Source organism: Pristiophorus japonicus, chromosome 9, assembly GCF_044704955.1.
Source record: "Pristiophorus japonicus isolate sPriJap1 chromosome 9, sPriJap1.hap1, whole genome shotgun sequence".
NCBI lineage: Eukaryota > Metazoa > Chordata > Chondrichthyes > Pristiophoridae > Pristiophorus > Pristiophorus japonicus.
In genome coordinates this window covers 220580808-220596698 of record NC_091985.1, presented here as the reverse complement: position 1 = coordinate 220596698, position 15891 = coordinate 220580808, and the positions used below count along the sequence as shown (strand labels likewise).

The following is a 15891-nucleotide window of genomic DNA, read 5'->3' as shown; positions in this document are numbered from 1 at the left end:
GTGAGCTGCGAGGAGGATGCTATGAGGCTGCAGAGCGACTTGGATAGGTTAGGTGAGTGGGCAAATGCATGGCAGATGAAGTATAATGTGGATAAATGTGAGGTTATCCACTTTGGTGGTAAAAACAGAGAGACAGACTATTATCTGAATGGTGATAGATTAGGAAAAGGGGAGGTGCAAAGAGACCTGGGTGTCATGGTACATCAGTCATTGAAGGTTGGCATGCAGGTACAGCAGGCGGTTAAGAAAGCAAATGGCATGTTGGCCTTCATAGCGAGGGGATTTGAGTACAGGGGCAGGGAGGTGTTGCTACAATTGTACAGGGCCTTGGTGAGGCCACACCTGGAGTATTGTGTACAATTTTGGTCACCTAACCTGAGGAAGGACATTCTTGCTATTGAGGGAGTGCAGCGAAGGTTCACCAGACTGATTCCCGGGATGGCAGGACTGACCTATCAAGAAAGACTGGATCAACTGGGATTGTATTCACTGGAGTTCAGAAGAATGAGAGGGGACCTCATAGAAACGTTTAAAATTCTGACGGGTTTAGACAGGTTAGATGCAGGAAGAATGTTCCCAATGTTGGGGAAGTCCAGAACCAGGGGACACAGTCTAAGGATAAGGGGTAAGCCATTTAGGACCGAGATGAGGGGGAACTTCTTCACCCAGAGAGTGGTGAACCTGTGGAATTCTCTACCACAGAAAGTTGTTGAGGCCAATTCACTAAATATATTCAAAAAGGAGTTAGATGAAGTCCTTACTACTAGGAGAATCAAGGGGTATGGTGAGAAAGCAGGAATGGGGTACTGAAGTTGCATGTTCAGCCATGAACTCATTGAATGGCGGTGCAGGTTAGAAGGGTCGAATGGCCTACTCCTGCACCTATTTTCTATGTTTCTAAGGGGACCCATCTCTGGGGCTCTTGCTACAAATGTGTGAGATGTGAACTGAGGAGCATCTTTCGGAGAGATGGTGAGAAATCTAACGTGTGGAGAGTGAGAGAAAAGTAACTGAGGCATTAAGCCTATCCACGGGCACTGGGACCCAGTTGGGACGAAACACTGAAGCCCCACCCACACTTTGCCACTCACTGTTTCAAGATGGCGGAGCGCTGAACCGGCCTTCCTGCACAAAGATGGCGGCCGTTAGCCTGAGCCTGTAACCTGGAGAAAGCCGCGAGCTGCAAACGTGGGGCTATCAGGTTATTATTCCGGGCTTGCGGCATACACCAGTTGTTTAGGAACCCTCTCCAGCCACTCGCGGATCCATTACGCCTCTCCTCTCCGCTGAATATTACCGATTCGTCCGCAGCAGCTTGATACTGTCTCCATCCACCATGCCACTCACCGCGCATGCTCCAAACCAAGGCGGGTCCCGCGCGTGCGCACTAGGCTCCTGTAGGCTGGGTGCAGCACCTTCTCCCCCGCGGTGAATGCTGGGGAAAAGCCCCACCATTGAAAGCCCACGTTCGTGAATAGACCTGGATTTATCGTGATTGCTTTGAGCATGAACCATGTTCATTCTGGTAGCTAGAGTTTGTTTCTTCTGATCTTGATAACCTCTATACCTGGGCTGAAGATTACCATTCCTCATGTTGAGGCTCGATAATTCCCGAGCGGAGCATAAACGCCGGCATGGACTGAATAGTCAGAATGACCCGTTTATGTGCCGTATACCCTTTGTAATTTTGTAGTCTCAGTGTAAGCACTGCGCAGCACACTCGTCTCTGAGTCATAAGGTCGGGGGTGCACTGCACTGTAAATTGAGAACATAAGAACATAACATAAGAACATAAGAATTAGGAACAGGAATAGGCCATCTAGCCCCTCGAGCCTGCTCCGCCATTCAATAAGATCATGGCTGATATGGCCGTGGACTCAGCTCCACTGACCCGCCCTCTCCCCGTAACCTCTAATTCCCTTATTGGTTAAAAATCTATCTATCTGTGACTTGAATACATTCAATGAGCCAGCCTCAACTGCTTCCTTGGGCAGAGTATTCCACAGATTCACAACCCTCTGGGAGAAGAAATTCCTTCTCAACTCGATTTTAAATGGACTCCCCCGTATTTTGAGGCTGTGCCCCCTAGTTCTAGCCTCCCCTAACAGTGGAAACAACCTCTCTGCCTCTATCTTGTCTATCCCTTTCATGATTTTAAATGTTTCTATAAGATCACCCCTCATCCTTCTGAACTCCAACGAGTAAAGACCCAGTCTACTCAATCTATCATCATAAGGTAACCCCCTCATCTCCGGAATAAGCCCAGTGAATCATCTCTGTACCCCCTCCAAAGCCAGTATATCCTTCCTTTAGTAAGGTGACCAAAACTGCACGCAGTACTCCAGGTGCGGCCTTAACAATATCCTATACAGTTGCAGCAGGAACGCCCTGCTTTTGTACTCCATCCCTCTCGCAATGAAGGCCAACATTCCATTCACCTCCTGATTACCTGCTGCACCTGCAAACTAACTTTTTGGGATTCATGCACAAGGACGTTTAACGTTTTATGTTTTGCAGGTGAACTCCAAAAAGAGTTTCATGCACAAGGACAACCAAATTTTAATTTGATTTTACGTTTTAAAGTTTAATTTGTTTTAATTGCCGGTGCTTTTAGTGTCCCCCTCCCCTTTTATAGGGGGCACTGGAAAAAATTTGATTTTAGCGCCAAAAAAAAAAGGGGCCTTGAAAATGTCTGCTGTGTTACCCAGGCGGGTGGCACGGTTTAATGTTTATGTTTATTTTCAGGTAAACTCAAAAGAGTTTCATGCACAAGGACCCCCAGGTCCCTTTGCATCTCAGCATGTTGTAATTTCTCCCCATTCAAATAATATTCCCTTTTACTGTTTTTTTCCCAAGGTGGATGACCTCACACTTTCTGACATTGTATTCCATCTGCCAAACCGTTGCCCATTCGCTTCACCTATCCAAATCTCTTTGCAGCCTCTCTGTGTCCTCTACACAACCCACTTTCCCACTAACCTTAGTATCATCTGCAAATTTTGTTACACTACATTCTGTCCTCTCTTCCAGGTCATCTATGTATATTGTAAACAGCTGTGGTCCCAGCACCGATCCCTGTGGCACACCACTAACCACCGATTTCCAACCCGAAAAGGACCCATTTATCCCGACTCTCTGCTTTCTGTTCGCCAGCCAATTGTCTATCCATGCTAATACATTTCCTCTGAATCCGCGTACCTCTATCTTCTGCAGTAACCTTTTGTGTAGCACCTTATCGAATGCCTTTTGGAAATCTAAATACACCACATCCATCGGTACACCTCTATCCACCATGCTTGTTATATCCTCAAAGAATTCCAGTAAATGAGTTAAACATGATTTTCCCTTCATAAATCCATGCTGCGTCTGCTTGATTGCACTATTCCTATCTAGATGTCTCGCTATTTCTTCCTTAATGATAGCTTCAAACATTTTCCCCACTACAGATGTTAAACTAACCGGCCTATAGTTACCTGCCTTTTTCTGCCCCCTTTTTTAAACAGAGGCATTACATTAGCTGCTTTCCAATCCACTGGTACCTCCCCAGAGTCCAGAAAATGTTGGTAGATTATAACGAATGCATCTGCTATAACTTCCGCCATCTCTTTTAATACCCTGGGATGCATTTCATCAGGACCAGAGGACTTGTCTAGCTTGAATCCCATTAGCGTGTCCAGCACTAGCCCCCTAGTGATAGTGATTGACTCAAGGTCCTCCCTTCCCACATTCCTGTGACCAGCAATTTTTGGCATGGTTTTTGTCTTCCACTGTGAAGACTGAGGCCCCGGTTGCTCTTTCAAGTGCGCTAAACGATCCCGTGATGCTACATTTATTTCAAAGAAGAGCGGGCCAGTTATCCCCGGTGCCCTGGCCAATATTTATCCCTCAATCAACATAACAAAAAAACAGATTATCTAGTCATTATCACAATGCTGTTTGTGGGAGCTCGCTGTGCGCAAATTGGCCGCCGAGTTTCCCACATTACAACAGTGACTACACTCCAAAAAGTACTTTATTGGCTGCAAAAAAAATTTGAGATGTCCGGTGGTCGTGAAAGGCGCTATCTAAATTGGTGTCTCAGTGTAAGTGGTCCCTGGATTTGGTGCTTCAGTGTAACTGGTTCCTGAATTTTGTGTCACAGTATTGGTAATCCCTGGATTTAGTGTCATGGTGTAAGTAGTCCCTGAATCTAGTTTATCAGTGTAAGTGGTCCATGAATTTAGTGTCATAGGGTAAGTGGTCCATGGATTTGAGATCACAATACAAGTGGTCCCTGGTTTTACTGTCGGAATGTAAGTGATCCCTGAATTTGGTGTCACAATGCATGTGGTCCCTGCATTTGGTGTCACAGTATAAGTGGACCCTGGATTTAGTGTCATAATGTAAGTGGTCCCTAGATTTGGTGTCAACAACATTTCTTAACTGGGACTGAGGACAAACCCACAGCCCAACAATGTGTTCAGCACTGAATGATCCCACACAAATCTATTCCCAATTAACACAGTCCACATTAATTCACCAGAAACAGGTCAGCACCCACAATTAACTTCAGTACTGCACCTAACTTCAGTAAAACACACAATTGAAAACATTTTAAAGAGAAAATAAACCCCATCATAGTGGTCAGGCCATCAAATCCAGTTTTCTTGTTGTTCAGTACAGACAATGACACAAACATCTTGAAGAGAAATCTTATCAATTTACTACACTTCCCTGACTTTCACAAAAATTTGCATTAATACCAGATTGCACCCAGATGATTTATGCCAATTCACCCAAGAACAATGATTTAAGAAAAAATCCAAATTGATGGTGTAATTTTCCTGTTTTCATCTTACATCTTCACTCACTTCCTCTCGTCAACTTTGATACAGTAGTCAACATTTCATTCATGAGCCCAGGAGGAATTTTTACTGTCTAATACAATATTATCATAATATCTTTACAACATCGATCAAACATTCCCACTTGCTCCAAGTTATAACCCATTTTGTTTGTTTAATTTTATTTAACCATTTTTACTTAACTCTTCTTGGACCTTTTATTCCCCAAAATATGCCAGAGAGCAATTCAGTCTGCAAGATGAAGGATGTTAGTTACTTTTAACACAACAGTCTCCCTCAAAAAACTTCTTTCTGAATATGCAGTTTGAGCAAGACCACATGGATTGGATCTTTTCATAAACCAAACTTGATTATCCCCTTAAATTTCAGTTAACTTTCCCTCCTCATGTGCTTGAACAGCACATCAATTTTAATTTCACAAACAAATTCTGTCCAAACTTTGTGATGTTACAAAGAAGAGCAAAGTAACAATTGCATTTGGATGCAAGTCATTTATCTCCACCTTCAAGCAGTGTGTCTTGGAAAACAGGATTACATGGGATATACGACACAAAAACATACCATTCAGCACAACAAGACCATACTGGCGTTTATACTCCACTCAAGCCTCCTCCCGTCTGTCCTCATCTAATTCTATCAGCATAACTCTCTATTCCCTTCCCCCTCAAATGCTTGACTAGTCTCCCCTTAAATACTTCTATACTATTCACTTCAACCACTTCCTGTGGTAGCGAGTTCCACATTCTCACCAATCTTTGGGTAAAAAAGTTTCTTCTCAATTCCCTATTTGATTTCTTGGTGACTATCGTATATTGATGGCCTCTAGTTATGCTCTTCCCTACAAGTGGAAACACTCATTCTGTATCTACTCTATCAAAACCTTTCATAATTTTAAAGAAATCTATTAGGTCACCATTCAGCCTTTTTTTTTGGAGAGAAAAGAGACCCAGCCTCTCCTTATAGAATAGATATATCCTCATTTCTGCTATCATCCTTGTAAATCTTCTCTGGACCCCCTCCAGTGCATCTATATCCTTTTTTTTTAACATGGCACTAGATTTGTATTCAGTAGTCTTTAGTACAGTCTAACAATGTTTGATACAAGTTAAGCATAACTTCACTACTTTTCCATTCTATAAGAATTCAATTCTGTAACAGTTCTATAACAATTGATCCCGATAATTTAACCCAATAGCGTAATCTTATGTCAAATTTTGTAAAGACACTGTGACATTCGATGTCTGCAGATAACTGGAGATAAATTCTTAAAACTGCTGGATCTCTTGCTATGCCATCAACCTCTCATCAAACTGGAGCAGGCAGTACCTAATATAGTAGTCCCTGGCTGCTACATAGTCTAGAGACACAAGTCTGCATTTTCTGCAACATGCATCAATATTAGAAGCACGTAAAAACACTGTGGCCTTCCTGTGGCAAGCACAAACCACTGGTCTTTAGACATTTCTGATCCCAACATAATATTTCTAATCTAAACATTCTACGATGGAAATATCCACGGCTAATTGGTTGCAAACACCAACTGTTGCTCAATGAATTCTGTCTCTTTCTCTCTCCCTCTCTCTAATGATACCAACCACATTTTCTCCTCTATCAAATGAACTTGACACGAACACCTTTCAGAAGCTGAATTAACCGAGTTCCATATGCCAACATCCCTCTAATCTTCCATTCACTGCAACTGAAAAGAAACCGACAGATTGTACCAGTCAGGATGTGAAAGATATTTATAACAGATTCTAGATGTTCTTAGAATTAGCATTGTTCTCTAATCTGTCCACTCGAGGAGTTTGATAACAGATTATCCTGTGAATATAGAGCTGGGTTATTGGGCTGTGATGTGTTTACTTGTTCATCTTGTTGACTCTAAACTTTTGCCAATTATTTGATATGATCAGTTTACTTTTACGTATTTATTTTTTAAATACATTTCCTGAGTGGAATCAAATTTAAATTGAAACCATGTTTGCAGGTGTGATGCTCTGTTGAGAAATCGAAGGTGAGACGGATGCTGTGGGGCACACACTAAGTCCAGTAGTTGAAAGTGATCAACAGACTGGGTTCTGTGTTTAGTGATTCTGGGCATGTTACCGATATTATCCCTGGATACCAAGACGAGGAAAGGCACTCTGGAAGGAATGAGGAATTGGGACTTGTCCATGAGAGTAACCAAAGGTATGATAACAGAAAAAATATCGAGTTAGAAAGGAGAAAAGGCCCAAAATTGGAGCAGTCGGTAATAGGACATCAATTAGTCTCCTCTTATCTTGGTGACATCAAATACCAACACTGTGTTATTTGAAATATCAAAATATTAAACTCCAGCCCAGTGATAGGGGTTGTTAACATCAGCAGATTAAACCCCAACTATCAAAATGAGTGCGATGTGATTAACAGCAGCAATAATAGAACACAGCCCCTGCAGTCACTTGTGAACTTCCCAAACCCGTAGGATCTTGTTCGGGCCTGAGGCCCACCACACCGGGTGTTTATAAAGTGGATAATGTGGACTGTTTTCCCTTGGGGCCTGGGGCTTGGGGCTCGGGGCCTGGGGCCACACTCGATGCTTACCCCCCAGAGTTTCTCTAACCCACTCCCTGGAGCTCGCTCACCTCCCGTGTTACCACCTGGTGCCGCTGCCCCACCGTACATTCTCAGCTCACACTGCCCGAGTGATGAACGTAGGTCTGGACCAACTCGCTGCGTAAAAATGTTTTTCTTATGTTGCCTTTGGACACAATACTCCAGTTGAGGCCGAACCAGTATTTTATACAGGTTCATCATAATATCCACACTTTTGTACTCTAGCTTCTTCTTAAGCAGTCCCTCGGAGTCGAGGATGACTTGCTTCCACATTAATGAGTTCTCAGGTGACTAATGAGTCTAATACAGTCTCTGTCACAGGTGGGGCAGATGTTGGTTGACGGGATGTTATTTGAAGGGACAGGTGGGAGGGGTGATTGGGTTGTTGTGCGCTCCTTCTACTGTTTGGGCTTGGATTCCGCTAGCTCCAGGCGAAGAGACTCGAGGTGTTTGGCGCCTTCCCGGATGCTTCTCCTCCACTTTGAGTGGTCTTGGGCCAGGGATTCCCAGGTGTCTGTGGGATGTTGCACCTTTTCAAGGAGGCTTTGAGGGTGTCCTTGAAGTGTTTCCTCTGCCCACTTGGGGCTCATTTGCCATGTCAGAGCTCCGAGTAGAGTGCTTGTTTTTGGAGTCTCATATCGAGCATGCAGATAATGTGACCTGTCCATCAGAGCTGATTGAGCATAGTCAATGCTTTGATGCTTGGGATGTTGGCCTGAGCGAGAACACTGACGTTGGTGCGTCTATCCTGCCAATACATTTGCAGGATCTTGCGGAGGCAGCGTTGGTGATATTTCTCCACTGCTTTGAGGTGCCTGCTGCACATTGTCCATGTCTCTGAAGCATATAGGAGGGCGGGTATCACTACTGCTCTGGAGACCATGATCTCTGTGCCGGCACAGAGGTCCTTGTCTTCAAACACTCTCTTCCTCAGGTGACCGAAGGCTGCACTGACACACTGAAGGCGGTGTTGGACTCATCATCGACGTCTGCCCTTGTTGACAGTAGGCTCCCGAGGTTTGGGAAATGGTTCACGTTGTCCAAGGCCTCATTGTGGATTTTGATAATCAGGGGACAGTACTGTGTGGCGGGGGCAGGTTGGGAGAGGACTTTTGTCTTATGGATGTTTAGTGTAAGGCCCATGCTCCCCTACCTTTCTGTGAAGGTATTGACGATGGTTTGGTGTTCGGCCTCCGAGTGTGCGCAGACGCAAGCATCGTCTGCATACTGTAATTCAATGACAAGAATCCTCCTCAATCGCCTTTTCCCTGTGGTTGAATAGCTCCTCCCAGAGTCGCAATGCAGATTCCGCCCACTAAGGGGCACAATGGACATGATCTTCACAGCGAGTCAAATTAAAGAGAAATGCAGGGAACAATACCAACCTCTGTACATGGCCTTCTTTGACCTCACAAAGGCTTTCGACACTGTCAACCGTGAGGTATTATGGAGGTTCCTCCTCAAGTTCGGCTGCCCTCCAAGTTTGTCACCATCCTCTGCCTGCTCCATGATGACATGCAAGCTGTAATCCTGACCAACGGATCCACCACAGCCCCAATCCACGTTCAGACCCAGGTCAAGAAAGGCTGTGTCATTGCACCAACGCTCTTCTCGTTCTTTCTTACTGCAGTGCTGCATCACACCCTCAGTAACCTCCCCACTGGAGTGGAGCTAGTTTACAGAACAAACGGGAAACTGTTCAACATCCATCACCTTCAGTCCAGATCCAAGGTCGTCCCATCCTCTGTCATTATACTCTATACCTCTATTCTTGAAGCCCAAGATCCCGTAAGTTTCTTTAACTGCTTTCTCAACCCACGCTGCCACCTTCAATGATTTGTGCACATATACCCCCAAGTCACTCTGTTCATGCACCCCTTTAAAATTGTACCCTTTCATTTATATTTCCTCTCCTAATTCTTCCTACCAAAATGTATCACTTTGAACTTTTCTGCGTTAAATTTCATCTGTCACGTGTCCGCCCATTTCACCAGCCTGTCTATGTCTTCCTGAAGTCTTTCACTATCCTCCTCACTGTTTACTATACTTCCAAGTTTTGAGTCATCTGAAAATTTGGATATTGTACCCTGCACACCCAAGTCTAAGTCATTAACATATATCAAGAAAAGCAGTGGTACCTAGTACTGACCCTGGGGAACACCACTGCATACCTTCTACAGTCTGAAAAACAAGCTTTCCCCACTACTCTGTTTCCTGTCACTTAGCCAATTCCGTATCCATGCTGCCACTATCCCTTATATTCCATGGGCTTTAATTTTGCTGATATTGGTAACAGGTCCAGGATCACAAAATATAAAACCCAGTTGGTTAATCACTTTCAGCTACTGGACTTAGCGTGTGCCCCAACAGCATCTCTCTCTCTCCCCTTCGATGTGTGAATAGAGCATCACGCCTGCAAAGCTGATTTACATTTGTATCCACTCAGCAAATGTATTTACCAAAAGCCTGTAGGCCGATGAGACACTGTTAAGATGCCAGTATGCTGCTCTTTTGCTCTGCATTTTGCCTGTAATGAAAACTAGCTGAACATTTCTCCCAGTATAACCTATGCTGAAATGAAATGCGTGGCAAAAGGAATATTGGCCTTTATTGCAAGGGGGATAAAAGTCTGGAAGTCTTGCTACAACTGTACAGGGCATTGGTGAGGCCACACCTGGAGTACAGGTGGAACCTCACTTTTCCGGCACCCTTGGGACCTGGCCTGTGCCGGATGAGGGGTTTTATCAGATGAGGGGAGGTAATCGGCCCGAGGGGTGGGAGGTCGCTCAAGGTCGGGGGGGGGAGGAGGTTGCCCGAGGTCGGGCCCTGAAGTTTCAGTGGATCGAGTGGGCCCCGAGGTGTCGGTAGGACCAGCGGGCCCTGAGGAGTCAGCGGATCCAGCGGGCCCCGAGGTGTCGGTGGGACCAGCGGGCCCCGAGGTGTCCGTGGGACCAGAGGGCCCCGAGGTGTCAGTGGGACCAGCAGGCCCCGAAGTGTCGGTGGGACTAGCAGGTCCCGAGGTGTCAGTGGGACCAGTGGGCCCTGAGCTGTCAGTGGGCTGAGAGGGCCCCAACGTGTCGGTGGGACCAGAGGGCCCTGAGGAGTCGGCGGATCCAGTGAGCCCCGAGGTGTCGGAGGGACCAGCGGGCCCCGAGGTGTCGGAGGGACCAGCGGGCCCCGGAGGTGTCAGTGGGACCAGCGGGCCTCGAGGTGTCAGTGGGACCAGTGGGCCCCGGAGGTGTCAGTATACCAGCCGGCCTCGAGGTGTCAGTGGGACCCGAGGTGTCGGAGGGACCAGCGGGCCCAGAGGTGTCGGAGGGACCAGCGGGCCCCGGAGGTGTCAGTGGGACCAGCGGGCCTCGAGGTGTCAGTGGGACCAGTGGGCCCCGAGGTGTCGGAGGGACCAGCGGGCCCCGGAGGTGTCAGTGGGACCAGCGGGCCTGGAGGTGTCAGTGGGACCAGTGGGCGCCGGTTGAGGGGCTTCTGTTACTGCTGATCACTTTCTTTCTAGTAAATGTTGATTTTCTGTTTAGGTGAATTATTTAATTAAATCATAAAGGAAAGGCATCATCGTTGTGCCTAAAAAGGGAATGGGAAACCTGGGGGGGGGGGCGTTGGATTGGAGTTCTGTGCATGCACCACCCGGCGACCGGGAATCGTGCCGGACGAGGGTTGGTGCCGGATAAGGGAGTCCCAGATAAGGGAGGTTCAACCTGACTGTGTACAGTTTTGGTCTCCTTATTTCAGAAAGGATATACTTGCACTGGAAGCAGTTCAGAGAAGGTTCACGAGGTTGATTCCTGAGATGAAAGGGTTGCCTTATGAAGAGAGGTTAAGTAGGTTGGGCCTATTACCCATTGAAGTTTAGAAGACTGAGGGGTGATTTTATTGAAACATAAAATTCTGAGGGGGCTTGACAGGGTAGATGCAGAGAGGATGTTTCCCCTCATGGGGAAATCTAGAACTAGGGGGCATAGTTTCAGAATAAGGGGGCGGCCATTTAGAACTGAGATGTGGAGGAATTTTTTCACAGAGGGTTGTGAATCTGGAATTCTCTGCCCCAGAAAGCTGTGGAGGCTGGGTCATTGAATGTATTTAAGGTGGAGATATGGAGATTTTTGAACAATAAAGGTGTCGAGGATTATCAGGAGCAGGCAGGGAAGTTGAGTTGAGGCCATGATCTTGTGGAATGGTGGAGCAGGCTCGAGGGGCTAAATGCCCTACTCCTGCTCCTATTTCTTATGTTCTTATTTCTTTTAATCAGCCTCAGGCCCTTGTTCCTGTCTGCTGTAATTGTATAGAAAGGGGACGGGGCTAGCAGAGCACACGTCCCATCTCTTTAAACACCCTTGGGTGGATATGATCTGGTCCTTAAACGCGTCAAGATTAACCTACACAGAGAGTTTGCTGTCAATAAAGAGACGAGAAAGACCAAAGTGCCGTTTGCTCCTCTCAGTGTGGCCCTGAAGGACTCTGTCCAGGCTGAAGTTCTGTTCCCACCGCACAATCCTCCCCCCCAGATTGTCCTCCAGCCAGGTGATGCTAAACACTCAGGTGGGAAAGACAAAAATCTACAGCAATGTGTTGAAAGTAACGCTGATTTATTTACCTATATCCCAAATATTAAAGTCCAGTCCAGTTACTGGAGTATTATCAGCAGAAACAAACCCCAACAGGCAGAATGAACACGATTCAGTCCTGGATTTGATTAACAGCAGAATCCAACTCCTGCAGTCACTTGTGAACTCGCTGGTGTGTCAGCAGGCTGGATGACTGACACTCTCTGCCCACACTCAGCAGGTGAACTGCCTCTCACCAGTGTAAGTGCGCTGGTGTACAGTAAGGTGGGATAAAAGCCCACCTGAAAGCACTAGTCAGTGTGAACACGTTGATGGCACATCAGTTCCCTGGAACTTTTATAGCACTTCCCACAATCCAGGCATTTAAAAGGCTTCTCATCAGTGTGAACTCGCTGGTGTCTCAGCAGGGTAGATGACCGAGTGAATCGCTTCCCACACTCTGAGCAGGCGAACAGCGTCTCTCTAGTGTGAATTTTCTGGTGTCTCGACAGGTCAGAGTATTGAATAACTCTGTCAGATCTTGATGTGATGTTTGATTTGAGCTTCCAGTGCACAAATCGCCCCCTTTTACTACCCTGTAAAATGAATTTCAAACAGGAAAAATGGAGTGTGAGAACCCACAAAAACATAAAGACACGGTGTGAAATTGAGCTGAAAGAATCTGGTCATTTGTGGGGTTTGCACTAGGAAAAAGTGACCATGATTGTCGTAAAACCCAACTGGTTCACTAATGTCCTTCAGGGAAGGGAACCCACCTCCCTTGACCGTCCCACATGGGAAACTGTTGGTCCTACTGGACTCGGAAGTACTGTCCCCCGCCCCCCACCTGATGGAGCTAGGGCATATTCCACCACGCGGAGCACTCTGGGTATGGACATCCGCCATAATCATAGAATGGGACAGTGCAGAAGGTGGACACTTGAGCCATCTTGAGTGCAATCCAGATCACAACTCGCTGCGTAAAAAAGTTTCCTCATGTTGTCTCTAGTTCTTTTGCCAATCACCTTAAATCTGTGTCACCCGGTGACCAATCATTCTGCCAATGGAAACAGTTGCTCCTTATTTACTCCAGCAAAACTGGAAGAACTGCATTTGGAGTGGAGAGCCAGTGACACATTGTGTAACCAGGTGCAAACACTCCTGCACAGTCCAGACATCACTTGTTTCCCACTTGGCATGAAGTGAACATGTTAATTATAATTCATTTCATTTGATTTTAAATAGTTTTTATATATTCAATCATGTTTCTCTAATTGCATTTCCCATCTCAGTTTCAAAGCCTCATTTATTTTCTTCCTCTGAGCCCCATAATGTTGGCGAGTGGTGATTGATTGCCCTGGGAACCAACAGGGAAGAGGCCGGAGGGCCCAGGAAGCAGCATGTTCTGCAACCAATCGTGGAGCTTGAGGGGTGAAACCTGAGTCGGACAGTCACATGAATCAGTGTGAACCCATTGAATAATTTATAGTTTAAAAACTAATGCAAGATTTCTTTTGTCAACCAAACAATTCAACATTTGTCACTATTTTGTTTCCCTGGTGTTTTTTCAGGCTGTGTAACTGGTTAAAGCTCTTTCCACAGGCAGTGGAGTTTCAGACACTTCAGTGCCAAGTGGACCAGGTGTTGAAAAGATCATTCACTTCCCTCTTTCCATGTCGCTGTGAGTTAAAGGTAGAGATTGATTTCCCCTCATTATGTATCTGTTTGAGGGCAAACAGTGACTGGGGCCGAACCCCAACATCACACAGCACCTGCAGGAGTGAAATGGAAAAATATCAGAGCATGCATTGAATCTGGATTTCAAACAGAGAGGATGTGACGAGGAGAGAGTGCGTTGGACGGGGGACTTGCAGCTTAGGGACAAGAGATGAAAGAATGTTTCAGAGAAACTAGAACTGTGTGTTCAGAGTTTCTACCTTGTACTTAGTGATGACTTTAATAAAATATGAGGGCAGGTTGTAGAGACTAGGCTTGTATTCCCTTGAATATAGAAGATTAAAGGGTGATCTAATTGAGGTGTTTTATGATAGGGTAGATAAAGAAACTATTTCCTGTGGTGGGAGAGTCCAAAACAAGAGGTCATAACCTTAACATTAGAGCTAGGCCATTTAGTGGTGATGACAGGAAGCACTTTATCACACAAGCTGGAACATGTCAGAGAGTAACCAAAGGTATGAGAACTGAAATAATCTAGAGATAGAAAGCAGGAAAGGCCCAAAAATGGAACAGTCTGTCATAGGACATCAGGTAATTTCATCTTATCTTGGAGACATCAAATACTGTTTGAAAGAAAGCTGATTTATTCGACAGATATCAAAATATTAAACTCCAGCCCGGTTACAGTGGTTATTAATAGCAGCAGAAACAAACCCCAACGGTCAGAATGAACATGGTTTAGTCCTGGATTAACAGCAGAATCGACCACTGCAATCATGTGTGAATTTGATGGCATCTCAGCAGGTGGGATGACTGAATGAACCTCTTCTCACACATGGAGCAGGTGAACGGCCTCTCCTGAGTGTGAACTCACTGGTGTGTCAACAGATCCTTTTTGCTTTTAAAACTCTTCAGTCAGAACATTTAAAAGGTCTCTTATTAGTGTGAACTTGCTGGTGTGTCCGCAGGTGGGATGACTGAGCGAATCCCTTCCCACATTCGGTGCAGGTGAATGGCCTCTCCCCAGTGTGAACTCGCTGGTGTATCAGCAGGTCGGATGACTGAGTGAATCCCTTCCCACACACAGTGCAGGTGAACGGTCTCTCCCCAGTGTGAACTCGCTGCTGTACCAGCAGGTGGCATGTACGACTGAATCTCTTCCCACACACGGAGCAGGTAAATGGTCTTTCTCCAGTGTGACTGCGCTGGTGTATCAGTACATCCATTTTGCTTTTAAAGCTCTTCGGACAGTCGGAACATTTAAAAGGTCTATTATCAGTGTGAACAAGTTGGTGTGAAGTGAGGTTGGTTAACTGGGTGAATCCCTTCCCACAATCAGAGCAGGTGAATGGCCTTTCCCCAGTGTGAACTCGCTGGTGTCTTAGCAGGTTGGATGAGTAAGTGAATTCCTTCCCACACTCAGAGCAGGTGAACGGCCTCTCCCTTGTGTGAATTTGTTGGTGTGCCAGCAGGTTGGATGACTGAGTGAATCCCTTCCCACAATCAGAGCAGGTAAACGGCCTCTCCCCAGTGTGAATCTGCTGGTGTCTCAGAAGGGCAGATGAGTAAGTGAATTCCTTCCCACACTCAGAGCAGGTGAACGGCCTCTCCCCGGTGTGACTGTGTCGATGAAGTTCCAGCTCAGACGGGGAAATGAATCCCTTCCCACAGTCCCCACATTCCCACGGTTTCTCCATGGTGCGGGTGTCCTTGTCTCTCTCCAGGTTGGGCGATCAGTTGAAGCCTCGTCCACACACAGAACACGTGTACGGTTTCTCCCCGCTGTGAATGGTGTGATGTTTTTTCAGGCTGTGTAACTGGTTAAAGCTCTTTCCACAGTCAGTGCACTGGAACACTCTCACTCGAGTGTGTGTGTCTCGGTGCTTTTCCAGTCAGTTGTTTGAAATCTTTTCCCACAGACAGAACAGACAAACATTCCTCCTTTCACATTCAAAGGCCGACGATATTCAGGTCCTGATGAATTGAGTGACTATCTGATCTTGACAAGATGTTTGGTTTGAGTTTCCTGTCTGCAAATCCTCCCCTTCTGATACCCTGTAAAAGGGGTTTACAAAAATCACCACTGACTACAGGTTAGAAATTCAGAACAGACAATTCTAGTTTTCATAGAATCATAGAAATTTACAGCACAGAAGGAGGCCATTTGGCCGATTGTCGGCCGGCACGGACACAATCTTCCATCAGCCTCC

The 15891-nt window shown here is 46.0% G+C and overlaps 1 protein-coding gene across 1 annotated transcript in view; it reads right to left on the bottom strand.

The window, feature by feature from the left end:
• The window catches only part of LOC139273717 (zinc finger protein 16-like), a 42518-nt gene that overhangs the window by 3865 nt on the left and 22762 nt on the right, over positions 1-15891 (bottom strand). The window contains exon 4 of the mRNA XM_070890754.1: positions 14632-15736. Within this exon, the coding sequence (XP_070746855.1) occupies positions 14632-15378 (747 nt within the window). The 5' untranslated portion in view covers positions 15379-15736. The remainder of the gene's footprint in view (positions 1-14631; positions 15737-15891) is intronic.